At 38.7% G+C, this 26,889-nt stretch overlaps 2 protein-coding genes across 2 annotated transcripts in view; one reads left to right on the top strand and one right to left on the bottom strand.

Annotated features, from left to right (window-relative positions):
* LOC131252530 (protein root UVB sensitive 5) overlaps positions 1 to 26,889 on the bottom strand; it is a 66,832-nt gene that overhangs the window by 14,050 nt on the left and 25,893 nt on the right. The gene's annotated exons all lie outside the window — the stretch shown is intronic.
* Positions 1,746 to 25,271, top strand: LOC131252529 (ABC transporter G family member 31-like). The gene is made up of 24 exons (XM_058253107.1): positions 1,746 to 2,071; positions 3,015 to 3,135; positions 3,267 to 3,355; positions 4,804 to 4,888; positions 5,952 to 6,114; positions 17,143 to 17,219; positions 17,315 to 17,459; positions 17,822 to 18,123; positions 18,207 to 18,488; positions 18,958 to 19,274; positions 19,357 to 19,517; positions 19,673 to 19,776; positions 19,903 to 20,059; positions 20,407 to 20,472; positions 20,628 to 20,740; positions 20,818 to 21,150; positions 21,245 to 21,535; positions 21,647 to 21,730; positions 22,194 to 22,327; positions 22,530 to 22,757; positions 23,947 to 24,118; positions 24,206 to 24,293; positions 24,419 to 24,585; positions 24,788 to 25,271. Exons 1-24 carry the CDS (start codon positions 1,761 to 1,763, stop codon positions 25,052 to 25,054), a joined length of 4,257 nt encoding a protein of 1,418 aa, XP_058109090.1. The 5' UTR covers positions 1,746 to 1,760; the 3' UTR covers positions 25,055 to 25,271.

Here is a 26,889-nt window from a genome sequence, read left to right as displayed (position 1 = left end):
AAACGGTCAGTTCTGTAGGCTGGCCCACCGTGATTTATCTTTACATCCAATCCGTCAATTCCTTTTCTCATATCATTTTAAAGCAATATCAGAAAAATTAAGCAGATCCAATGCTCAAGTCGATCACACCAAATAATAAGCTTGGTTGCGTTAAATGCACCAAGCACTAAATGCCAGTTGCACTAAATGCAAGAGTCATCTCTGTGGTGTGGTACATTCGATCGTTGTATCTGCCTTATTTTTGTATTCATGCCTTAAAATAATATGAGAAAAGGTATAAACGGCTGGACTACTTATTAGGGCTGAAAGACGGGCAGGTTGGGCCGGGTTGGTGCTCAACCCTAGCCCAACCTAAGGTTCTAATACTTCAACCCCAACCCAATCCAACCCAACCGCGGGTTGGGAATTCTCAACCCAAGCCCAACCCAAGTGGGCTCGGTTGAGTTGATCGGGTTGGTCGGATATACATGCTAATATCTTCATTATTACATTAGTTTATTATATTTCATGAATATAGGACTTATTTTTTGTATATATAATTTTATTAATTATATACGTGATTATTTGTCATAGAGAACTTCCTTTTTTTCTTTATAAAAAAAAAAAGGACAACTACTACTTTAAAAGCCGTGTAGCATAGCAAGCAACCTATTTGGGAGAGAGAAATCCAGCATATCTTGTTAACTTGAGTCCTTGAGAATGACGTGGACAAATGAGACCCGGCATTACTAGTGTGCCTTCAACACAAATAATCCACACTCAATTGGAATTTGTAAATAACTTATATATTGATCGGGTTCAGGTTAGGTCAAGCAACCTGAGATCTCAACCCGAGCCCAACCCAAGTTTTATCGGGTTAGTGTTTGTATAGCCCAAGCTTGAGATCAGACCCAATATATCCTGCCCGAGCCCAACCCAATGTCGGGTCGGTAGGGTTGAACCCTCCCAACCTTTAACCCTAATACAGATACATCAAGGAGGGCAAATTCCTTCCCAGCGATGCTGGATGGGACCCATCGAGATATTTTTAAGAAATCCACCCCGTCCATCTGTTTTTGAGATCATTTTAGGACGATACAAAAAATGAGGTATATCAAACACTCAAATGGGCCACGCGAGATAAAGCGGTGGGAATTCATTAAGAATTGTTGAAGCATTCTTATGGCATTGAAAGCTTTTTATCAAGCTATATTTTTTATTTTTAAACTTCATCCCATTGGTAATGACCTTATAAACGGTTTGGATGGCATATAAACATCAAGTGGAGCCCAGAAGGTTTCAACGGTAGGAATTCTTTTCCCAATTTTCCATCTCGTGTGGTACACTTGAGTATTGTATCCACTTCATTTTTTATCACACGCCCTAAAATGAGCTCGCAAAACAGATCAAAGGAATGGATTTCTCACATACATTTCGGTAGGCACTACCCAGCATCCTTGCGCAGGAACGGTGGTGTGCCTGATCCAACGATCTCTACGAATGGTTGGATGGTATGGATACAACACAAGCATCATGGTGGGTCGACAGAGCTTGGTGACGTCACTACTGACGTCGTCAGTATCTAATCCACGTCCCCTGAGAAAAACTTTCGCAGGAAATCCGCGCCAAGAGCGGAAGCGTCCTTACGTATTTTTAAAATTCGCTGTTTACACTCCTCTCCACTCTTCACCTATATAAACAGAGACCGATTTGGCGTGTTGTCTCCAAAACTGAATCGCCTCATCTTTCTCTCTTCTGCAGAGAATACCTAAGCTTCATTCATGGCTATTTCAGATATTGATATTGATCAACACAACGATGTATTTCCCAGGCCAACGAATGCGGAAGCGTTGCAGGAGGATGAAGAAGAGCTCCTTTGGGCTGCGATAGAGAAATTGCCGTCTCAAAAGCGCTCGAATTTCGCCATCATCAAGCGAAACGCCTCCAAAGATGGCGTACATCCCGTGACTGAGACTTTTGATGTACGGAAGCTCGACCGGACCCGTCGGGAGCAGCTCGTACGGAACGCAATGGCCACGAACGAGCAAGACAACTATATTCTCCTTTCCAGCATCAAGGAGCGCCTGGATAGGTAAACTAGGAAAATGGAAATCACGTGCTCTTCTCAACGAGAACGTGATCTCTCTCTCTCTCTCTCTCTCTCTCTCTCTCTCTCTCTCCGGATTTCTGTTGTTGAATATCGAGTGTTTTTTCATTGTTTCGATAGATCGCTGAAGGATTCTTGATCTATACTTGTTGAAATTTTAGCCATCCATTGCTTGGAATTTTCGTTTCTTGATCAGTGAGGTTTGCATGCTTTTTTTTTCCCCCTTTTTAGTGGAATTTCAAGGATTTCGTTGTTTAGAAAGATTGACGAAGGAATCTTGGACGGTTCTTTATTGAAATTTCGTCAGTCCGATTGGTTTCATTATATCTATCTATTATTATTATTGATTTTTATTGGCAAGTTATAATTGATTTCTTGGATTTTAGAATGATAAATTCGACTTGAAGGATTTCAATGTGAAGATTGCTGCGACTAATCTCAAGTTCCATAGATATTTGAAAATTTGCTATTTTAGGCCGAAGATGTCAGCTAGTAATTCCCTAAAATCATGGCTTATTTATTATGGACGTTTCGTATTCAGATTGCGAAACGGTTCATCCAACGATTGATAATAATCTTGATATTTTTTTTCTTTATCTCTTTTCCTTTAAGCTATGATTTCCTTGTCTCCCTTCGAACGTAATCAAAACGCCCTACTATTCTTAGAAGAGGCCGGGGCCCGCCTTCCAGTGATCCAGTATGTTCGTCTAGTGGGACGGGCAATCATGCAGGAAATGCCATCTCTGATTATCCTAACCATCCATCTATACAGTAACAAGTGAAGTTTTTGACCCATTGTCTACCGAAAGTGGGTCCCACGAAATGAACGAATTGAATCCCGGAAAACTGGCCCCGGAAGTACGGAAAATTGTATTATTCTTTTTTTTTTTTTTCTTTCTTTCACGGTCCTAAAATGGTCCTTAAACAGAGTGGGCCTGCAAGTTCCAAACGTGGAAGTGAGATTCGAAGGGCTAACCGTCAAAGCAGATGTTCAGTTTGGAAAAAGAGCTCTGCCTACTCTGATTAATTACGTCCACAATACTATTGAGGTTGGTATTCTCTTTACAATATAATCTCTTCCAAATGAATATAATTTTTATGTTTTTATTTTTATTTTTCCCAATTTCTTTCTCTAGGACTTTTTTATTTTATTTATAATTATCTGGTTGGGGCAATGCAGGAGCTGTTAGCTAGTTTAAGGATATTTCGTCCAAAGAGGCATTCACTGACAATCTTGAATAATATTAGTGGGTTTGTAAAACCTGGCAGGTGATTCTCTTATCTCCACTTTTCTTTCCTCATCTTATTGTGTTCAAAATAAGTGAAATGTTTTGGCTGTGTTTGGCTTACGACCGTTCAAAACCGTAATTTTGGGATTTTGGAATTTATACTCTTAAAATAATTTCAAGAAATCTCCAAGCCGGGCCACTTTTTGTAGGATTAGAAAGAAATTGCTCTTTTGCATCGTCAATAAGAGTGTTGTTTCATGACTTTTTGAGAATTCTATGGGGATTAGAAATTCCAAAAATGGGGGGTTATTTTTCTTCACTCCGGAATAGGGATGTCTACCGTAAGATAGATACAAAAATCGGGGTTATTTCACTTTCTACGGTGAAATAGGCAACGAGTAAAAGCTATTGATAATTTGGACGGCCCCTACAGACTCTTTATGATCAAAGCATTGGAATATTCAATCTAAGAGTCATTGTGGTCTTTCTCCAATCCCAATGGAAGTCATATGGTTTGGATCATCTCGAACTGCTACGTTCTCGACGTATCTTATTGCAATACGTGAGCAAACCGCCACGTGACGAAGGCCAAAATCGGATTGCGTACTGAGTTACTCAGTACGCTCTTATCGTACTGAGTAAACTCAGTTGGGCCCACCTTTAATGGGTTGAGCCCAAAATTTAAGCATATCCAAAGATCAAGTGGATCATACCAGTGGAAACAATGGGAATACTGATTTCCACCGTTGAAAACTTTATAGGCCCCACAGTGATGTTTATTTGTCATTCAACCTGTTTATAAGATCATACAGACATGAATGAATGGAAAAAAACAAATATAATCTCGATCCAAAACTTCTGTGACCGTCAAGAAATTTTCAACGATAGATGTTCAATTCAACTGTTTCCTGTGGTGTGGTCCATTTGAACATTGGATATGCATCGTTTTTGGGCCAAGGCTATAAAATTATCTGGACGTAGCGGATAAAATACATAAATCAGGGTGGACCTCGCTGAGTTTACTCCGTGCCCCAAGTATAGTAAGTAACTCACCAAGCAATCCGCGTCCGTTTGTTTGACATCCACTCAGTCCACTACTTGAGATGTATTATGTTTGGACCTAATCCCAAAAATCAGGTCAATCTAACACTCCAGTGGGCCACAGCATAGGGAAAAGTGGGGATGGAGAAAGACACCATTGGGTCCCACTAAAGTTTGTATCATTCTGATATATGGTTTTTTCCTTTCATCCCTGTCCATGCTCCATCCAAGTGGGGCCCACAGTTTGACCGATGTGGATTCATAGGCACGTAAGTTGCCCTACTTTGGTGAGATGGAACATCATTAATATCACCTGTTCCCAAAGCTGTAGGAATTTTCTTGTTTATTTAGTAACCGAGATACATGTTTACGTTCTAAGTTGATGTTTTCATGTAAAATGCAAAAGTGATTGTAGAGTTGGTAATGTGGTTGTCTCTGTGGTGGTAGAATGACGCTGCTCTTGGGACCCCCATCCTCTGGAAAATCTACGTTGCTTTTGGCCCTAGCTGGGAAGCTAGGTAATGACTTGAAGGTAAGCTGCCATTCTCTTTCAACATCTCTGTTGCATTTTGTGTAACACAGAATGGAGATCAAGCTCTATGGCCCATCTGTGATGCTTGTTTGACATCCACACCGTACATTTGGTAGGTCCCCTCTAGGTTATGGGATGTACTTAAAATCACCCTTATTTAGGACTCAGGTGGGCCACACCGTATGATACCATGTTAAATCATCCATAAAACATGCAAAAGCACATGGTAGGGCATACCTGAGTTTTGGAATGACCTTAAATTTGGTGTAACCCCTCATCCAAATGGGACACCTACAATGGATGGATTGAATGTCTGAACCTCATCTCAGTGGGCCTAAACCTCATCTCAGTGGGCCCTATAAACAATCAGGAAAGTTTTAATGTGTGGGCATCCACACTCAAATTTTGTCTCTGGTGTGGCCCCATCTAAATCATGGATTGGGCTGATTTTAAGGCCCATCTCCCACCCTGCAGGGGTGCATCTAATTGATGGTATGGATGTCCCACGCGCATTAGAGAAGCGATGCTGTTTTTATTTTCCATATACACACATACGTAACACACGCACACGTACACATTAGAGAAGCTATGGTCCTCAGAAAGCCTTTTCCATATACACACATACGTAGCACACGCATACACATTAGAGAAGCTATGCTGTTTTTATTTTCACTTGTTAATTTCCAGGAGATACACGACATGCTCTTTGTGGGACCTGAGCGTGTCCTTAAACTGCTAGCTGGGGGACTTTGTGATGTACTTCCCTAACTACCTTGAATGGCTCACTAATGGACGGCTATGGCAAATAAATCATTGTACCTTGGGCAAGCCACTTAGTGGTTAGGAGTAAGTGAAGCCTAACCTCCCAGCGCCTAATCTTGAGATGGGGGCAGTTTCAGAGGACATGCTCACTGTTTCCGGCAAACCAGAGATTAGCCACTAGAGGTAACGAAGGTGGAAAAACCAACCTCTCACCCCCCACGACATGCTGTTTGCATGAAAATGTTATTGTTATTAACAACACTGATCCCCGGTTCTTATTAATTTGACTCATTGTTTTCAGACAAGTGGGAAAGTGACATATAATGGCCATATGCTTGATGAATTTTTTGTACAAAGGACTTCTGCATACATTGGCCAAACAGATAATCACATTGCAGAGCTGACTGTCCGAGAAACTTTAGACTTTGCTGCGAGATTTCAATGTGCAAGTGATGGATTTGCAGGTTTGTTACTCAATCCTACCACAAAATATATCAGTTTAAAATGAAGTTGTTATATACCATTAACTGCTTTCTTTTTTCATCTTGTTCATACTTCTTCAATAACCTGTTTCTTTGTGATCTCAGAAAGATTTTGTTCTCTATTGTTCTGTAACAATAATGACAAGTTTTCCTTTCTTCATATACATGTCTTGATTGCTCATTAGACATTACATTCTCTTGCTGCTGTCATTTCTGTATGTACTTCTCGTGTCTTCACTGCTTCATGTGCTATCTTTCGTTGTTTTTTCTTCTCAGAAAAAAAGAAAAGAAAAAAAGCATAGAATGTAATCATCCACTTCCCGTATCTACTTATTGTCAGTTTCAATTTCTTGAGTTCGAACATCTGGTTTTTGTGATTTCCAGTGGCTCTGTTTGGAACGATTTCTTTTTATATCTCATGAAATACTTCAATTGCCTCTCAATCTTGTGAGTGTGAGGATTTTTTAACTGCCCAAAAAGTTTCTTTAAAATTTCCAAAGCCAAAGAATTGACAGATTATTCTGGACCTTAAGAACTACAACAGGTATTCATCCTCAATTTTGGTTAAGTTTCATAGCTTAAGAAGATCCACCTTCGGATTGTGTATTCGAATATTAAAAAGTCTGATGAAAGCATTCATTCTCCTTGATGGGATTGATTTAGCGTGTCTAATGTCATTCTCTCATGTTGTTGTCACATGGGCATATCCCTTGTTCGATGAACTTAAAATTGTGTTCTTGCTTATGATAATTGTTTTGGGGGCAAGAATGTTCACCTAGCATGCTAGCTCGTTCCTCCACTTGGCATGGCAAAGCGACGATTTCGTGTAGCATATCAAGGTTGTATCTGCTGTGGTCAAGGAGGTGATGGCCAATATCCCCTGAGAATCCTCCAAGTGTGTGAAAAAGTTTATGTTAATCTGATATGCTGACTATGTCTACCCAGTGTATACTCAAATAAAGATACCCAAAAAATATAGTGTCTGGTAATGACCTCCGTACTGTATTTTATGCATTCTAGAGAATTCTAAAGTAGCTGATATGACCATGGTTTGGCATTCAATTGACTTTCCTTTATTAGAAGTCAATAGTATTGTGTGTTCTCAGGAGGAAAATCTAGTCACATGGGGCAGAAAAGGTTAAAGGAAAGACCAACTTGACTTCAAGTCAAGTGTAAAATATGAAGAAAAATTGTTGACTATGGAAAACTGACACAGGGAAGGACATGAGGTCGAGCACTGTCTTCCTCAAGGGGATAATTGTTCCGAATCCACAATACTTCTCTGGAGACTTCTCGAATCCACGAGGAGAAGAACAAAAAAATAAAAAATAAATTCTATAATATTTGAAATTGATTGATGATTGAATTAAACGAGTTCACAACCCTTTAAATAGGGATACTAAGCAATGGAAGAAATTTCAGAATCAAACTACAACTAAAACTCCTAGAATTTGAAACTTACTATAAATAGTAAACTTACTATTTATAGACGGTCGTGATGTCTACTAGTGTGCAAGGTTTTTGGCCAAAAATAATGTCCTATTTGGCTTCACCACGTTGTTTTCCTAATTATTCTAAGAACTTTTTATGTTGGGCACAACTCCTAAAGCCCAACGGATGAAGAGTTATAATCAAACTAAAACTTACTGTTTATAGTAAAAATGGAATTAAAATAGGGAAATGACCATCAATCTGAAGGTATTTCACAAATTCGGCTTGCGCAACCGATAACTCATTCCAGTTTGCGAGTTACGTCCCTTTTAACTTCTGACAATCCAGATCATCTCCGTCTTCGATCAGGCCTTTTCTGGTCCATCTTGGTCATGAAATTATCTGCAATCCACTCTACATCAAAAACTTTATTACATGAAGCTTGTTGGAGTTTTCTACTCTCATTGATGGTCCCAAGCCTGGATAAAGGAGGAGTGTTGTGTTGTTGATATCTTAAATCTATAAACAATAGGGTCTGTTTTTGCCATCGAAGTGTCATCGAGCAAGTGTCGATGCCATCAGTCCCATCAGAAAAATCTAGAAAATCCATGTTTTGTTACTGGAACGTTTAGGTGTTTCTACTCGATGTCATCGAACATGTTCATTTTTCATCAAGAGATTGTCGTTGCCATCGAAGGTGCCATTGAGTGCGCACATAGAATTGTGCAAGTGCGTGATTTGTTTCCTATTCTGATTGTGATACTATATGATATTATATATATCGGGTGTAATTGGGATTTGAAAAGGAGTAGAAGAGTTCTAGGGCTTTCTAATTCATTCGTACTGTGCTCGCAAAATTACGTTAAGTGCGGGATTTGTTTCCTATTTCGATTGTGATACTATATGATACTATATATATCGGGTGCAATCGGGATTTGCAAAGGAGTAGAAGAGTTCTAGGGCTTTCTAATTCGTTCCTAAGAGTTTCAAGGGCATAACTAGTGATTGTGAAGTGGATTTGAGGCTTGTTCGAATTGGTAACACTCTCTCTTGTAATTTCTGCTTTAATTGTGCATTACCCGTCACTTTGTGCCGTGGTTTTTTTCCGAAAGAATTTTTCATGTAAAATTCAAATTGTTTGTGTTTAGACCTGGTTGTGCGATTGGTAGTACTTTGCCGATTCATCTCTATGTGCTTCCGTGGTTTCCCAACAAGTGGTATCAGAGATAAAATTGAGAAGCATATCGAATCTGAAAGCAACGTATCTATGGCATCTAACTCGAAGTTCAATGCAGAAAAATATTTCAGTAAACAAAATTTTGAACTATGGAAAGTAAAGATGACCGATGTCCTAGTTAAGAAAGGATTAGATGATGCCCTCCTTGAAAAGCAACTAGAATATATGATAGTGACATGCTGACCACATCAAAACCTAAGTACTTCGATGAAGAATGGATTTTAGATCGGGAGCTTTGTACCAAATGACCCATCATCAGAGTTGGTTCACCAATTACATTTAGTGCGATGGTGGCCAGGTGTTTATGGGCAATGTTAATGCTTATAAAGTGGTAGGTGTTGGATCGATGTTGTAACGCCCTGAAAATTGGGGGTCGAGTAGGTTCCCAACTCCCGAGTTCCAACGCATCACTTATGCAACAAATATAATGATGATTTGATGTTGTCCATGTTAGTGCATAAAACATGAATGAGATTAAGCTAAATCAGCGAATCGTACTCCAGGGACAGTTGAATTTACGCAAGCGGAAGACTGTGATAAGGGGATACCCTATATATATCATTATAGGTCCCTAAAGTATGAACACTTTGCCAGGTTAAATAGTTATAAGTACTATTTCAAAATACAAAATGTCCATAAGAAATGATGGTCCACTACAAGTATAAGCCCTGAAGCCTCGCCGATTCAGAACGGTCTACGTAAACTCGCCTGAATACTGCATGTATGAGAATGCCTCCTCGTCATCTTCAAAGTCAGGCTCCGCCTCACAGGCTGCGCCATCATCTGAAACTACAACAGGATCTGGTTGGTGTGTACAACACCGTCCCGTGACGTGGGAGTGAGTGATCAACTCAGTGGAATAATAAAGCAAAGGTTAACATGTTATCGATTCAGTCAAGCAGTAATGATAACGCAATACAATCAAATATCCATAAGTACTGTGATTAATGCAAGAATGATATGAAATAATGATGCATGCCCTCACCTGCGCTCCCTCAGCGACTTCATCTCACGATCGCGCATGAAACACTTCTTCAATGCTTGACCTGCTACGTCAAACACACACGTAATGTGGTACATGCACGTGATTAACTAGATTGCTTACTTAGGTTTATTCATACAACAGGATTGGGAAGCTAAGGTACCTTCCTTATATCAATTCCCAAACGATGATCCATTTTAGGGTCGTCAGTCCTAGTAAATCTCATACGATGTTATGGTTCTAGGTCACTACAAAGGGCTCGTCACCTTATCAGTGCAGGCCTAGTATATACTCTGGTTGCTACGTAAAGGCTCGTCGCCTCTACATGGTCTTAGAGTATGCTCGAAGTCACTACAAAGGGCTCATCACCTTATCAGTGTAGGCCGACAACTCAAATATATTGTCCCATACCACCGTATTCGGCTCACGAGTTTGGGTTGCTCACTGGTCAGTACGGGGAGGCTCGTCACCCCAGCGTAGGTCGATAGGTCGACCACGGTGTCCCATACCACCATGCCCAGCTCATGAGTCTTAGAGGATCGAGGTACCAAGGTTACAGGGGTTTCCACTGGTGAGTTTGGTACCGTAGATTCAAGCAGCAGCGTCCATACATGGTGAACATACATTGGGTCAATCGGGTTACTTGACGAGCTCGACTAGTACGAGCGCACGTAGACTTAATCGACATGGAGTGCATAAGCATTCCGTGTGGCCTAGCCACAGTCGTCAAGTGACATACGACTCGGATTCTTCGAACGCATCTGTCGTGATTAAAACAGTTCAGCCACGGATCGTAAATCATTACCGATTGCCTGGACTACTACGTAGCCCCAAACACACTCCAGATCAATAGCATTCAAATGTAATAGCCAAGACAATATGTAACAACATAATTAAATATAGATCTCATATCAACATCTCAACGAACACATAGAATATATGTTAACATATATGAGCATTTAATTCACAAATCACATAGTAGTAAAATAGACTACATGAAGGAAACTGTAACCCTAGATAAGGGGATTGAGAATCCTATCTCAACACCCTCATTAAGCACATTATATTAAACATTTTCTCACTCAGGCATTTTATCAAACACTTAGACTACACATATTACGTACATGTAATAAATTAGTTAAAACATACATCGTAGCAAATCCTTCCACATATGAGTTGCCACACGTACAACCATCATATATCCTCACACATAAATCGTGGCAAGCATAAATCATGAATCCATATTCATTCAATCATTTCAACAAACACTTAGAATGCATTAAAATCAACATGGTTTACATCTATGTGTAATATACTGGAAACATCATGTCTAAGCATATGAGATAATAATCAAGTCAGTCATAAATCATTACTGACATTGAAAGCCTTAAAAACTATAACCTAAATGTTTATAGTCTGCACCTTATGCCGGTAAACGCGTATCGAACTTAGTTTATATACCGAGTCTGTGTCTACGGCACCACAACAACTTATATCAAGCAATAGGTTAGCTATTTCATCTATTACAATAGTTGGAAACCCTAAAACAGGTTAGGGTTAGGATTCCTTACCCAAGTACGGAATTGGAATCGCCCGTATAGCGATACAAGGATGGTGGTTAAGCACGTGGAGCGTCAAGGAAAGATCCCGACAACTAACTCCTACTCTCACTCATTTCTCCTCACTTTCTCCTTCTCTTTTCTCTCTCTTTTCTTCCTAGGGTTTGAAAATTCATATGTGGTGAGAGAGAAGTGGGTTTAGGCCTTTATATAGGCCCAGGTTTGATGGAAATGGCCCCAAGGCCAATGTCTACTTAGGTTATATACAAAGGGCATCTGTTTCAACCCAACGGAGCACTTCTAGTGGCCCTTTTTCCACGTGCGGTCGGACTTAAGGTCCCTGACCATGGATCTAAGTCAGACTGATTTTTTGCTCTGATCGGGTTTACAGATTGACCGTGGCGGACCAATTTCAGTTCAACGGTCACCGTCATTCGATCAAGGCCACAAGTACATTGCCATGTATGGGAAATTTTTCCTGATCTGAGGGTGTATTTGGGTCAGATTCTAATGGTCTGAATCCTTATATTTGGCCCATAAGCGACACGACTCAGTTTACTTAAATTCGAATTTTATTTCTAAAGACATTCACGTTTCTCACACACTTTGTTCCAGGATCAAGTTGTGCATTTCTAGACACAATTAAGACTTGATTTTCGAAGCAGTTTTCAATTCCAGTAATGCGGTCATAACTGTATAGTTTTGCAATTATCGGACTTTCGACATGCGGTCCAGGTCCGATATGGAGTTTCGGTGTGCTCCCGAGAGCAACCGGGTTTAAGGATGGATTCTAGATTTCAGGGTAATGTCGCATCAATGACTCTGCACGTTTTGGGTCTTGCAGATCATATTTAAAGTAATTAGTGCTAATTTCACAGATAAACTAGTTTACCACTAGTTAATTCCCGCTTAATTTCTAAAGGATTTGGTCCTGTGTGATTTCTGCCTGAGGTGGTACTCGGGTCTTTGTACGAATTTTTTTCCGAGACGTTACAGGTGTACATCAAGATGTTTGATGACATGTAGCATATCTTGACTTAGGTGAGACACGTTACTGATTTGAGGAAAAGTCTTATATCTCTAGGAGCACTCGAGGCATTAGGGTGCAAATTCACTAGGTTTGATCGTGTCCTTAAAGTTTTAAATGGGGCACTCATGGTAATGAAAGTAGAGAAGAATAGAAACCTTTATATGTTGATTGGGAGTACTTCATTAGGTGGAACTGTAGCGACGTCTATAGCAGATTCCACGTTTGCACGTATGTGGCATACACACTTAGGCCACATGAGCGAGCGTGGTATGCATGTACTTTCTGACTATTGTTTAATTTTAGTTTTTAAAAGCATTGATTTTAGCATATGCGAGCATTATATATATGGTAAATAGTTAAGGTTATCTTTTAAGTATGATAAACATGTTTATAAGGGTGTTCTTGATTATATTTATTCTGATGTATGGGGGCCGTCACCTATAATTTGTGGTGAAGGGTTGTCATAGCTTGTCATGTTCATTGACGGCTATTCCAAGAAAGTATGGGTTTATTTTATGAAAAATAAATCCGATGTTTTCACCAACTTCAAGCAGTGGAAGGCGATTGTAGAAAAACAGTCAAGGGAAAATGTGAAAGTGTTGAGGACAAATAACGGTGGGAAATTCACTTTTGGGGAGTTTAATTGGTACTGCAAAGATGAAGGGGTCATGAGGTATAACATAATGCGTCACACACTAGAGCAAAATGGTGTAGCTGTGCGAATGAATTGAACTCTCTATGAGAGGGCCCGATGCATGGTCAGTAATGTTGGGTTGGTCAAGGAATTGTGTACTGAGGCCATTAACACAACTTATTACTTAGTGAATAGGTTCCCTTCTACAACCATTGAATATAGGATTTTAGAGGAAGTGTGGAGTGGCCAACAGGTAGACTACTCGGGACTGCGTGTATTTGTTTGCAATGCTTAGTCTCATCTACCGTTAGTTGAGAGAGATAAGTTAGACCAAAGGGCTAAAAAGTACATCTTTACTGGTTATGGTGGTGGTGTGAAGGGGTACAAGATATCTAATCGGGTCGCACGGAAAATCATCCTTAGTCGTTACGTCAAATTCGACGAAAGATCCATGTTCAGTAAAGATGAGGACAAGGAAGCGGAAAAGTTGGTTGTGGACGCTCAGTTAGACAAAGATAAGACGTAGGTTGATAGTGAGACGTAGGCAGGTACAAGGGCAGGTGAAGCAGCTACCTGTGAGAAGGAATCCGCCAAGGGATTGCAGGTTACTGGCGAGATACAAGGATGACTCAAATATCACATTTTCCCTCATTACAGATGAGGAGGATCTGTCTATGAACAAGACGTAGGAGCTGGTGGTGCTTCCCATCAGTCATAAAGTGATTGGCTGCAAGTGGATAATCAAGAAGAAGCAAGATAGGTACAAGACAATGTTGGTAGCAAAGGGATATGCTAAGAGAGAAGGTATCGACTTCACTGAGATATTTGTGTTTGTGGTAAAGCAAGTATTTATCAGATTCGTGTTAGCACTTATTGCCCAATACGATATTGAGCTGGAACAGATGGATATGAAGACTGTCTTCCTACATGGAGAATTGGAAGAACGGATTTACATGAAATAACTAGAAGGTTTTGAAACATAGGGAACAAAGAACAAGGTTTATAAGTTAAAGAGGTTATCATATGGCTTGAAATAGTCGTCTAGGCAGTGGTACAAGAAATTCGATCCTTCATTTGAGTAAAAAGTATACCAAGAGTGAGTATGATCATTGTGTTTATTACAAGACACTGAACAATGAGAATTATCTTAGTATTGTATGTTGATAACATGCTTATCGTCAGTCATAGCATGTTTGAGATCAATATACTGAAGACTCAGCTATCAGAGACATTTGAGATGAAAGATCTGAGAGCTGCAAAGAGGATTCTTGGCATGACATACGCAAAGATAGGAAGAGGAGCATGCTATGATTATCTTAAACAGAATACCTTAAGAAGGTATTAATGAAGTATGGGATTGACAAGGCAAAGCCAATCAACATTTTCCACATGACTCATTTTAAGTTTTCTTTGGAACAGTATTCTCAAATAGATGAAGAAAAGTAGGTTATGTCTCATGTGCCTTATTCGAACGTAATTAGCAGCTTGATGTATGTCATGGTTTGTGCAGGACCGAATATTTCACATGTGGTGGGTGTTGTTAGAAGATACATGTCTAACCCCGACAAGTAACACTGGGAAGCAATGATATGGCTACTTCAATATATTAGAGGTACGTAAGATTACGTCTTAACATTTGAAAATGCAGGGGCCAAACTATTATGCTATGTGGATTTTAATTACGCGGGTAGTGTGGATAATAAAATGTCAAATTCCGGCTACTCATTAGTGCTAGAGGGTGGAGCGACCAGTTAGATGTTGAAGCTTCAATTTGTGGTGTCTCTTTCCACAACCAAGGCTGAATATATGGAAGTGACAGAAGCGTTCAAGGAATGTGTTTTGTTGAGGGGAAAGATAAATCAGTTGGAGCTTTAGCAAGACGCCATGCTAGTTAATTGTGATAGTGAAAGCACGATCAATTTGGCAAAAAAATTGTTTATCACTCATATACTAAACACATTGATGTGTGTCACCATTTTATCAAACAGGTACTTGAGAAAAGAGATGTGACTCTAGAGAAAATTCACATAAGTGTAAATTTGGCTGACATGCTTACTAAAGTAGTTCACACAAAGAAGTTTAAGTTATGTGCAACTTCTCTAGGCTTGGCAAATGTGTAAATGGAAGACAAAGTGTGCACGAGAAACAATGGTGGAGCTATGATGCAAGGCGGAATTAGAGATGAGAATAATGAGCTATGGAGAATGAAGATTGAAGACATGGTAGAGATTGTTATTGATGTCTTAAATCTGTAAACAATAAGGTTTGTGATGTAGAGTGGGTCGCAGACATTTTCATGGCCAAGATGGATCAAAGAAGGTCTGATCAGAGGCATAAGTCATCCAGACCGTCAGAACCTTAAAACAGACATATCTCACAAACCGGAATGAGTTACTCAACGTCCCATATATGATTTTGGGGTAGGACGAGCTACTTTAGCCAACCAACCCAGCATATTTGCAAGATTCCATTATATTGACAGCCGAATTCCATGTTTAATTCCATTTTTACTATACGTAGTAAGTTTTAGTTTAATTATAACTCTTCATCCGTTGGGCTTTAGGAGTTGTGCCCAACATGAAAAGTGTTTAGAAAAATTAGGAGAATAACATGATTAAACCACATAGGACATTTACTATAAATAGTAAATTTACTATTTATAGTAAGTTACGAATTCAAGGGAGTTTTAGTTATAGTTTAATTCCTAAATTTCTTTCAATTCTTGGTATCCTTATTTAAAGGGTTGTAAATTCATTTTTATTAGATGTCAATCAAATTATGAATTTATTAGAATTCATTTCTATTCTTCTTGCTTTCTTTCCTCGTGGATTCGAGAAGTCTCCATAATGAGTCTAGAGAAGCTCCATAGATTCGAAGTAGTTATCCTTGAGGAAGACGGTGATCGACCTCATCACGTTCATCCCAGTGTCAATCTGTCTATGCCATCGAAGTGCCATAGAGCAGGTGGGAAATTTTCAAAAAATCCATGTTTTGTTACTGGAATGTCTTAGTGTTTCTACTGGATGTTATCGAAGGTGTTTGATGCCATCGACAGATCGTTGATGCCATCAAAGTCCCATTGAAGGTTCCATCGAGCGCGCATGCAAAATTTCTTAAGTGCCAGATTTGTTTCTTATTCCGATTGTGATAGTATATGATATTATATATATCGTGTGTAATCGAGATTTGGAAAGGAGTCGAAGAGTTCCAAGGTTTTCTAATTCATTCCTAAGGATTTCATTAGCATAGCTAGGGCCTGTAAAGTGGATTCGAGGCCTTGTTATAATCGGTAACACTCTATCCCTTGTAATATTTGGTTTCTTAGTGCATTACTTGTCACTTTGTGTTGTGGTTTTTTTCCTGAAAGGGTTTTTCGAAGTTAAAATTTGGATTGTTTGTGTTTGGACTTGGTTGCGTGATTGGTAGTACTTTACTTGATTTGCCTCTGTGTGCTTCTGTGGTTCAACTTTTATCATGAATCCTAATGATATTTTGATGATTCAATATGTTCATACAAGAAAACATGGCTACTATTGTGACTGTACCCATTAGGAGATGTTGAGACAATTTGTAGTATATGATGTATTTTCAGTTTTAGTGTGGGAAATCTTGGTTTTGCCCTTGTCCCACCACTTCATCCTCTTTGTAGCTTCTTTTTTAGTTTTTCCTCTAATATGATGCGATTTAGTAAATGGTATCAACCCTACAAACTTTTGATTGGCACACTTTGGCATTGGATCAACACAATCCATTGAGTCATCACTTTTTAGAAGAGATGTATCTCATGGACTTGCCAACTCCTTAGCACTTTTGCACATGGGGCACTCACGGAATGCTCCAATGCTACTTGAGGCAGTCTAACTCTTTTTCTATGACCTTTTGTAAGTATCAGGTTGAATTTACCTGATTGTTAGGGTAGAAAGAGGTTATATTTATATTGTGGTAAGACAGTGAACTTATACAGGAAAAAATTTGTATGTGGATTGATCTATTTGATAGAAATGCTTCAAATAATACCAGAGTAAAAATTGAACATTTCAAATGAAAGTCGCAGCGGTAGTTTTCTTTGAGGAAAATTTTTTTGGGGCATTTTTTGTGGTTTCCTTTGAAAACTCATTAATTTGTTCTCTTAAGCAGGATACCTAGATGATCTGGCCAAATTGGAGAAGGAAAAGAACATACGACCAAGTCCAGCAATCGATGCATTTATGAAGGTCTTCATCCAAACCTCTACCACCTCGTTACGTATAGAAATATTGATATATTTGTCTAATTTTTCATTTTTTTTTGTTAAAACAACACTGCACAGGCATCATCAGTTGGAGGCAAGAAGCACAGCCTCGCAACAGATTATGTCTTGAGAGAGCTTGGTCTTGACGTCTGTTCAGATACTCTAGTTGGTAATGATATGCTAAGAGGTGTTTCGGGTGGTCAAAGAAAGCGAGTGACTACAGGTTACCAGATATGCTATCCTTAGTGAAAGTTCCACGTATACATTACTCATTCCTGTAAATTTGTATTTGTATTCACTTGCACTTGTAGTATTTCTTTTAAGTCCACATGCATGTTGCGGATAAAGTACCGAAGTACGATTTGATTGTGTAAATGCTGTGGAAGACATATTCCCACTATGGCACCTTCACATCCACCCATGGTGTTGTTTTCTCTGCCTATTTGAACGAATTGAAACCCATGTAACTACTTTAACTATATTTTAATTTGGCAACTATATTTTCTAGAAGGATTTGTGCACATGTTTTCAATACTTATCATGGGCAACTGAATTGAATGATGAGTTGTTCTTTTCTGAATTCAGGAGAAATGATTGTTGGACCAAGAAAAACTCTTTTCATGGATGAAATATCTACGGGACTTGATAGCTCAACAACATTTCAAATTGTGAAGTGCATTAGAAATTTTGTTCACCAAATGGAGGGTACTGTGCTGATGGCTCTTTTGCAGCCTGCACCTGAGACATTTGATCTTTTTGATGATATTATATTACTATCAGAAGGGCATGTCATTTACAATGGCCCCCGAGCAGATGTTGTTGATTTCTTTGTATCTCTGGGATTCTCATTGCCCCCACGCAAAGGGGTTGCGGACTTTCTCCAAGAGGTACTGTTGGTATTTGATATTATTTATTCATAGGCATCTGCCTCTGGTGAACTTTCCTTGACCAATTTAACTTGTGTTTTCAGGTTACATCAAAAAAGGATCAAGCTCAGTACTGGTCTGATCCTTCAAAACCATATGCCTTTCTTCCTGTTTCTGAAATCGCAAATGCATTCAAACAATCGAAATATGGAAGGTCTATAGAGTCTACTCTTTCAGTTCCTTATGATAAAAAGAAGAGTCCCCCTTCTGCACTTGCCAATGCAAAGTTTGCTGTAGCAAAATTGGAGCTCTTTAAAGCTTGCTTTTCACGGGAACTTCTTCTAATGTCCAGGCACCGTTTCCTCTACATTTTCAGAACATGCCAAGTATGCCTTTTCCATGGTCATCTTTATGATTTTCATACAAAGAGGGGAATAACCACCTACAAAAACGCAACCCAGTTTATGTGCCAACTTGAGACCTGCAGCACATTGTGTCATGCATAATGTGGCCCCGCCACATGTGGCCCACCTGATTAGTTATCAGTCTAATTTTGTGGCTAATCATATTCACTGTGGGGCCTACCTTGCACATGGATTATGTCACTTTAGCACCCTAGAAACAGTTTCTTATGCATAGCACCCTAGAAACAGTTTCTTTCCTTCTTAGAAGAATTAAAAATTCTTTTCCAACAGAGTATGCTGAATTTCTAGTCAATAACAGAAAGTAGTGTGTCATATCTCTTTATTTGTTGGGGTTGCATTAGATCTTCCATTGTTATTTGCTTTAAGGTATTCTTTTATTATTTAATTTTCTCTTACTTAATGTTTTAAATTTCTATTCAATCTTTCACAGGTTGCCTTTGTTGGAACTGTTGCTTGCACAACATTTCTCAGGACAAGGATACATCCAACAGATGAGATTAATGGGAACCTTTATCTCTCTTGCTCATTTTATGGGTTGGTGCATATGTTATTTAATGGATTTACTGAGCTATCGATCATGATAACTAGACTCCCAGTATTCTATAAGCAGAGAAATAACTTCTTTCACCCTGCATGGGCATATTCTATATCTAGTTTTATTTTGCGTTTGCCTTACTCAATTATTGAAGCCATTGTATGGTCCTGTGTTGTGTATTACTCGGTTGGCTTTGCCCCTAGTGTCGGGAGGTATGTTTATATACTGTTTCAATTTACAAATTTAATCTGTATAACTTCTCTATTTTAATTGACTCTTTTCAAATTATGATAGGTTCTTTCGGTACATGTTAATACATTTTTCATTACACCAAATGGGCCTGGGTCTCTTCCGAATGTTAGCTGCTATTGCACGAGATATGACACTTGCAAATACCTATGGGTCTGCTGCATTATTCGTTATATTCTTGTTGGGTGGATTCATTATTCCGAAAGGTTGGCTTTTATTTATCGGACAAATTGAATCACATAGAATGAATTGGTACTTGTAGGAGATTCAATAGTCTAAGCCTTGAACTTGGCACTTCAAACTAACAAAATTTACCATGTGATATGCTTTCCTAATGAGAATTCGGTGACATCTTTATCAGATATGATCAAGCCATGGTGGATTTGGGCCTTCTGGATTTCGCCATTATCCTATGGACAACGTGCAATTTCAGTTAATGAGTTTGGTGCAACACGATGGATGAAGGTGTTTAGGCTTTATAGTCATATTTTGGTTAAAGAATTGTGTGCTTCCATTTTGATTTTTAACTGCACAAATCATGTCGTCTTTGATAAATATTGAATTAAGCTTTTGATTATATTCCTACTGTAGAAATCCACGAATGGAAACACCACAATTGGATACAATGTTCTCCACTCTCATGGCCTTCCTGTCAGTGATAACTGGTACTGGATTGGTATTGGTGTCCTATTTGCATACTCTATCCTTTTCAACATTTTGGTGACAATTGCATTGGCCTACTTTCAGCGTAAGTCTTTGAATGCTTGTTTTTTACTGTTACAATGACAATTTTCTTTTCCATGGTTTCTATATTTCTTGTGGTAGACTTTTGACATCCTACTTCATATTCATCTCTCTCTCTCTCTCTCTCTCTCTCTCTCTCTCTCTCTCTCTCTCTCTCTCTCTCTCTCTCTCTCTCTCTCTCTCTCTCTCTCTCTCTCTCTCTCTCTCTCTCTCTCTCTCTCTCTCTCTCTCTCTCTCTCTCTCTCTCTCTCTCTCTCTCTCTCTCTCTCTCTCTCTCTCTCTCTCTCTCTCTCCCTCTCTCTCTCTGTACCTGTTATTTTTCTAACAAATGTTCTATGCTTGATGTTACAGCCCTAGTGAAGGCCAAGGCCATAATTCTGGACGATGTCATAGAAGAGGAGAATGGCGATGGGAATGGTCATGACACTAATTTCATAATCCCCATAAATTGTTTAGATATGGTCACAAATTCTGTAGTAGTTATTGTGAAGTTCCTCTGGCTGGTACATTTCTAAGTATAAGCCTTTCCTCCCTATATTTTTCTAAATCATATAATGACTTTGCCATTGCAGGAAAAGTCCCAACATCAGTGCCAAGGCATACATCAAATAAGGGAATGATTCTTCCATTCCAACCGCTATCAATGACATTCCATAATCTCAATTACTTTGTTGATATGCCAAAGGTAAATTTGTTGAAGATTAACTCTTTGGAATTTCTTTATTGAAACTAAACGAAATGTTTCTTTTATATATATTGAAGGCAATGAAGCAGCAAGGTGTTCCAGAAAAGAAGCTGCAACTTTTATCAAATGTGAGTGGGGTTTTTAGGCCGGGCATCCTTACTGCATTAGTTGGATCAAGTGGAGCAGGGAAAACCACACTGATGGATGTTCTAGCTGGTCGGAAGACTGGTGGATATATAGAAGGTGATATTAGGATATCCGGATATCCAAAAGAGCAAAACACTTTTGCCAGAATTTCAGGATATGTTGAACAAAATGATATTCATTCTCCTCAAGTAACAGTTGAAGAATCCCTCTGGTTCTCAGCCTCTTTACGCCTACCTAAAGAAGTGAACAAAGAGAAACGACTTGTTAGTTACTGATATCCTTTTTATTTTTATTTTTATTTTTATTTTTTGGTTTTAGGTTTCATTCTTTGAAACAATTCTCATACAAGCACTACAGGAATTTGTTGAAGAAGTGATGGCACTAGTAGAGCTTGACACTCTGAGACATGCTTTGGTTGGTTTGCCTGGGAGTTCTGGCTTGTCAACAGAGCAAAGAAAACGCCTTACAATTGCGGTGGAGCTTGTTACAAATCCTTCTATTATCTTTATGGATGAACCAACATCTGGATTAGATGCACGAGCTGCATCGATCGTTATGCGTACTGTTCGTAATACTGTTGACACTGGGAGAACTGTTGTGTGCACCATACATCAACCAAGTATTGATATATTTGAAGCATTTGATGAGGTGGAAATCTCTTACTTTTTGCACATTCTATGACCTAAATAGCTTTTATACTTTACAGTTGTTATCTTTATTTTCTTTTAATTTTGTTATCTTCATTTTCGTTTGTTATAGCTTCTGCTTATGAAACGAGGAGGGCGAGTTATATATGGAGGCAAACTTGGTTTGAACTCACAAATTATGATTGACTATTTCCAGGTAGCATCAATTTATTTCATTTTCTCAATTCCTTTCTACATAAACGGGTTGTTTGATGGGAGTAAATGGGAGGAATTGGGAGTAAATGGAGGTAAATGGCCCTAAATATAGGAAATTTGTTGTTATCTATAAATTATGCACATACACTTAAAAAGAAGTAACATTCACTGGTTGCATTGCAAGTAAATGACCCTTAAAATAGGAAATTTGTTGTTATCTATAAATTATGCACATACACTTCAAAAGAAATAACATTACATGTTATTTGACACTATAAGCATTTTTTACACTGATGAATTTTCCCTCTTGCTTTCATCATTAAATATTTTTACTGGCTCACATCAAACATTATGTATGTGTGATTAGTACTAATGTTTCATATTACTGGAGAAATTGTGTTACAACTACATTAGCTTACTGTTTTTGATGCCCACTTACCCTTGCATTTGTTTTCCTTGCACAGGGAATTGATGGAGTTGCTCCGATTCCTGAAGGATACAATCCAGCTACTTGGATGCTTGAGGTCACTACACAAGCATGTGAAGAGAGGATTGGTCAGGACTTTGCTACCATATATAGAAACTCAAATCAGTACAGGTAATTTAACAATGTTATGGTGTTTGTAAGAATGTAAGTATGATTGCTGTTTTTTTTTTTTTTTTCCTTTAATTAGTTGTTACCTAGTTCTTCTTGTTTGTTACCATACATGGGAAAATGACCTGCTATCTTTCAAAAGAAAAAAAAAAGGGAAATTATGTTTTATTGAGCAATGCTAATTGCTCTTAATTCTTTGCTTTAGGGAAGTGGAAGCTTCAATTCAGCAATTTAGTGTTCCTGATGCTGGTTCTGAGCCCTTAAAGTTTGATTCCAAGTATTCACAGAGCAGTATGACTCAGTTTAAGATTTGCCTTTGGAAGCAAAATCTTGTTTACTGGAGAAGCCCCCAATACAATGTTATGAGATTGTTCTTCACTACCATCAGTGGAGTGATAGTCGGCTCGGTATTTTGGAAGGTTGGCTTGAAAAGGTAATTTTGGTCATTGTTCTCATGGTTGCATTTACATCCAACGGTAGTTTTATCATTCTTTTGCACATTGGTGCTAATTTGTGCAGAATGATTGGATACCTCGATTTATCATATATGAGCTTGGGTGGAAGGGAGGGATCTATTGGGCTTTGCTAGACTTTAAGTACGGTGAACTAAGCTTGTGCCGAGATGGATTTGCTCTACTGAGTCAAGTAATAGGGCCTTCTGACAAACATTTAGATAGTGAACAATGACTCCAATTATTTCAATCGGTTAGTCATGGATCAAGCTGTCGCATGTGAAAATACTTTTTGCAATTTTCTCCATATGACTATGTTCTTGTTAATAGATGACTTGTTTCCTGTTGGCTGAAGCCAACACGCTCTTTTGTATCCAGAAAATCCTCCCTCTAGCCTTTTGAAAAGAATGAGAACATGCAAGCGGAGTATCCTAACTCAACCCTATTGATCTCCTCAGTCCAGTTTGCAAAGCTTCATGTCTCAAATCTTGTAGCATTCAAAGAATTGCATCGAAACTACAAACTTTCTAAGGCCAATTGGTAAGCCTGTAAGATCTGCTCAGATGGATTCATCTTCCCAATCAGGCTGTAAAGGACTCCCCCTACTCCCTTTTTCCTACTTGATTCCCCCCACTCCTTTCGATGCTCTACTCAAGGCGTGAACTAATCTATTGTTATAAGATACCACTAGACAGCTGATTTTTTACTATGAATTGATGTTCCCTCTTGCTTTGTGGAGTATGAAAAAGTTTCCATTTATTGTGATTATGTCCAAAAATCTTGTGTTTATTACAATCAATCATGAGAAAATCATCAGAGCAAGAAATGTTTCAAAAAGAGTTGGAGTAAATATTGAACACCTGTAGTTGAGTCTTTTTGTATGAGATCTAGATATTGCAATCACTCTCGCTCCTCTAAAGAGTAGGATCCTGGTATCATCACACAAGTCATTATCATCATCCTTATCTAAGCATAGTCCCAAGTAATTGGGGTTACATGAATCCTATTCCGCCATTCCACTTTATCATTATACAAGGATGGGTGAAAAGCAATGATGGTATGGTTTACATGCTTTCTGTTCATAATGGAAATTATATTTGCCATCTTCCTGTTTCCTTCACAGATGAGAAGCCTCTACTAATCAATTCCACATGTTTTAAATGTTTCTAGAGATACAACAAAGGACTTGTTTGCCGTTATGGGGGCAATGTATTCAGCTTGCTTATTTCTTGGTGTGAATAATGCTTCGTCAATACAGCCAGTAGTCTCCATTGAGAGGACAGTTTTCTATCGAGAGAAGGCGACAGGGATGTACTCTCCATTTCCATATGCAGCAGCCCAGGTAAAAGAACCAACTTTGGCAAAGAATAAATCTTTTTTTTTTTTTGGCTTCACGCCAAAATTACATGTGTTATGTCTTAATGTTCAGGGGATTATAGAGGTTCCATACATTGCAGTGCAAACAATTGTATATGGTGTCATTACATACTTCATGATTGACTTTGAAAGGACAATAGGTACTTTTCCTTATTTATCATCTTTATCTCACAATTGGAGCTATAAAACAAAGCTTTTGGCTTGTCTTGTTACATTACTTGTACATCACTCATTTGTATGAAACTACAAACTATACTCTTTGCAGGGAAGTTTCTGCTTTACATATTGTTCATGTTCCTCACGTTCACATACTTCACATTCTACGGGTTGATGGCAGTTGGTCTGACGCCTACTCAGCACTTTGCTGCAGTCGTTTCATCTGCATTTTACTCGTTATGGAACCTAATGGCAGGTTTTCTTATTGCTAAACCTGTAAGTAATTAACTTCTGCCCACTCACGATATCAGCCATTTGTCATGGCAAAAAAGCTAGCTGTGCATCAACATATGGTAGTCTATATAATTGTTTTTTTGTCCATCAGTATATGGTATGCACTCGATGTTTTTTGGTACCCTGGTACAGTTCTTATCATTGAAATGACTGTGGTTTTATTGTTTTTTTTTTTTTTTTTCAGAATATCCCTGGATGGTGGATCTGGTTTTATTATATCAACCCACTGACTTGGACTCTACGTGGCATCATAACCTCGCAACTTGGCAATGTAGAGAGTCATATAATTGGGCCTGGATTCGATGGGTCTGTGAAAAAGTTTTTGGAAGTGAGCCTTGGCTATGATTCGGGAATGACAGGTGTTTCTGTAGCAGTGCTCGCAGGCTTCATTCTCTTTTTCTTTGCGATCTATGCAACCTCCATCAAGGTCCTCAATTTTCAGAGACGTTGATCATTACAAAAATCAAATTTTGATGATAAATCTCACCCCCCCCCCCCCCTTACGGGTGGCAATGATAATGTAGAATTACAATAGGTGATTTTACTCTCTTTTTTCTTTGTTTTCCTTTTCCTTTTTACTTTACAACCTATTTACATTGTCTCAGAAACATATCATCATGACTTGGCATATCCAAGAAATTGATTGCCATCTGTTGTCTTCATACTCACTATGATGCAGCGATGAGGTTACTCTTGCCATATACTTATTTTTGTTTAGATATTTCCTCAAACAAAGTAGGAGCTTGTCTTGGATAGCTATTGAAGATCTTTTACATTATTGGATAAACTGAGAAATCTTGTTCATCACAGCTTGGCATGCTTGCCCAAGAAATTGATGCCCGTCGCATTGCATTTTCCAAACCGGCAATGGAATAGCCATGAGCTTAAGATTCAGTGCTTTTGTCACATTACAAAGGAATGCTACAAGGGAAAATGGGCTAGGCCTGGCTCAATACTGTCTAAGTCTAGACCATGAGCTGATGACCTGAATACAGGTCCGACCCACCCCAATTTGTGCTTGTGTTATATCTTGTCTACCATCCAAACACCAATGTTGATTAAAAGCCTACTCGCTTGTGTTATATCTTGTCTACCATCCAAACACCAATTTGTGCTTGTGTTATATCTTGTTTACATTTCCAAACCTTTAAGGGCTGTCAATGAGCTGGTCTAGGCCTTGCAAAAGTGGCCCGAAACCAAGCCCATTGACAGCCCAAAAACCTTTGGTATAGGAAGCCCTACTTGAGTATCAATCAACAATTTCTAATTGTAAGATTAATGAGGTGATTTAAGTTTAACTGGCCCAGTTAAGACAAAAACTAAACAACTCTTTCAAAATTAAATATTAAAGATTTTTTTTTTCTCAAAAAAAAAATAAAAAATCTCCTCACTTCTGCACCTTTCTTCTGCTTTATCTGGTTTCCTCTCCCATTTTCTCTGCACCTAACCAAGCCAATTGTGGCCCGATTCCCCCCACGTGCAAGTATATGAGGGTGTGTACATGTGCGCACACGCCTGGTTAAAGGTTTCCGGGCCAGGTTTCCTCACTAGGCCGAGCTTGTGCATGCATACGTGCTTGGGCATAACTGAATACATTTTATAATAGTCTATGGAAGACAAGATTCTGCACCCATTTACAATTCCTATTTTTACCTGATATGAGATTAAAAATTTTCACCAAAAGACAAAAACCAAAAAAGTGCCTTTCGCATTTATTTTATTTTTTTCCCAAAACTCATTCCTTTATATTTTTTGAAATACACATAATACCATTTGTGCTCAGAATCAGATTGCGCATGGATCATGGTTCAAAGATTACACACACTAATTGAATAATCACAGGCAGCTAATTGGAGGGTGTTGAAATGATCTGTTAAAATAAGATGATTCGTGGCCCTTATCATCAACTATTAAGATTAGATGGTTAAGATCGTTCAGTGAATTTGAAAATTTGGCTGGTTCATCTTCAAGTGGGCCTGAAAGTTGGACATTCTAGATTGATGTTTGTAAGTGCTACGTCTATGCTATGTTGAGTGGGACACGACACTTAACTAGAAAAAAAAAAAACTAACAAACAAGAGTAAGATTGGACTGGTCTACTGTATGTTTTCCATTTCACTTGTAGCTTTAAAAGCCCATACGTGTAAAACGAGTCCCGTTCTAAAAGGACCAGCCCATGTTCAACTCTATCCTATGAGCTGAGGCCTCAGTCCAGGGTGGGAGTAGCAATGGGTCTGGTGCCCATTCAGACACTCAACTTCAGCTCAAGCCCAGCTTGAGTCTAAC

This window comes from Magnolia sinica, chromosome 8 (assembly GCF_029962835.1).
Source record: "Magnolia sinica isolate HGM2019 chromosome 8, MsV1, whole genome shotgun sequence".
Lineage (NCBI taxonomy): Eukaryota > Viridiplantae > Streptophyta > Magnoliopsida > Magnoliales > Magnoliaceae > Magnolia > Magnolia sinica.
The sequence above is the reverse complement of the archived record's forward strand: the minus strand, read 5'-3'. Positions and strand labels throughout refer to the sequence as shown.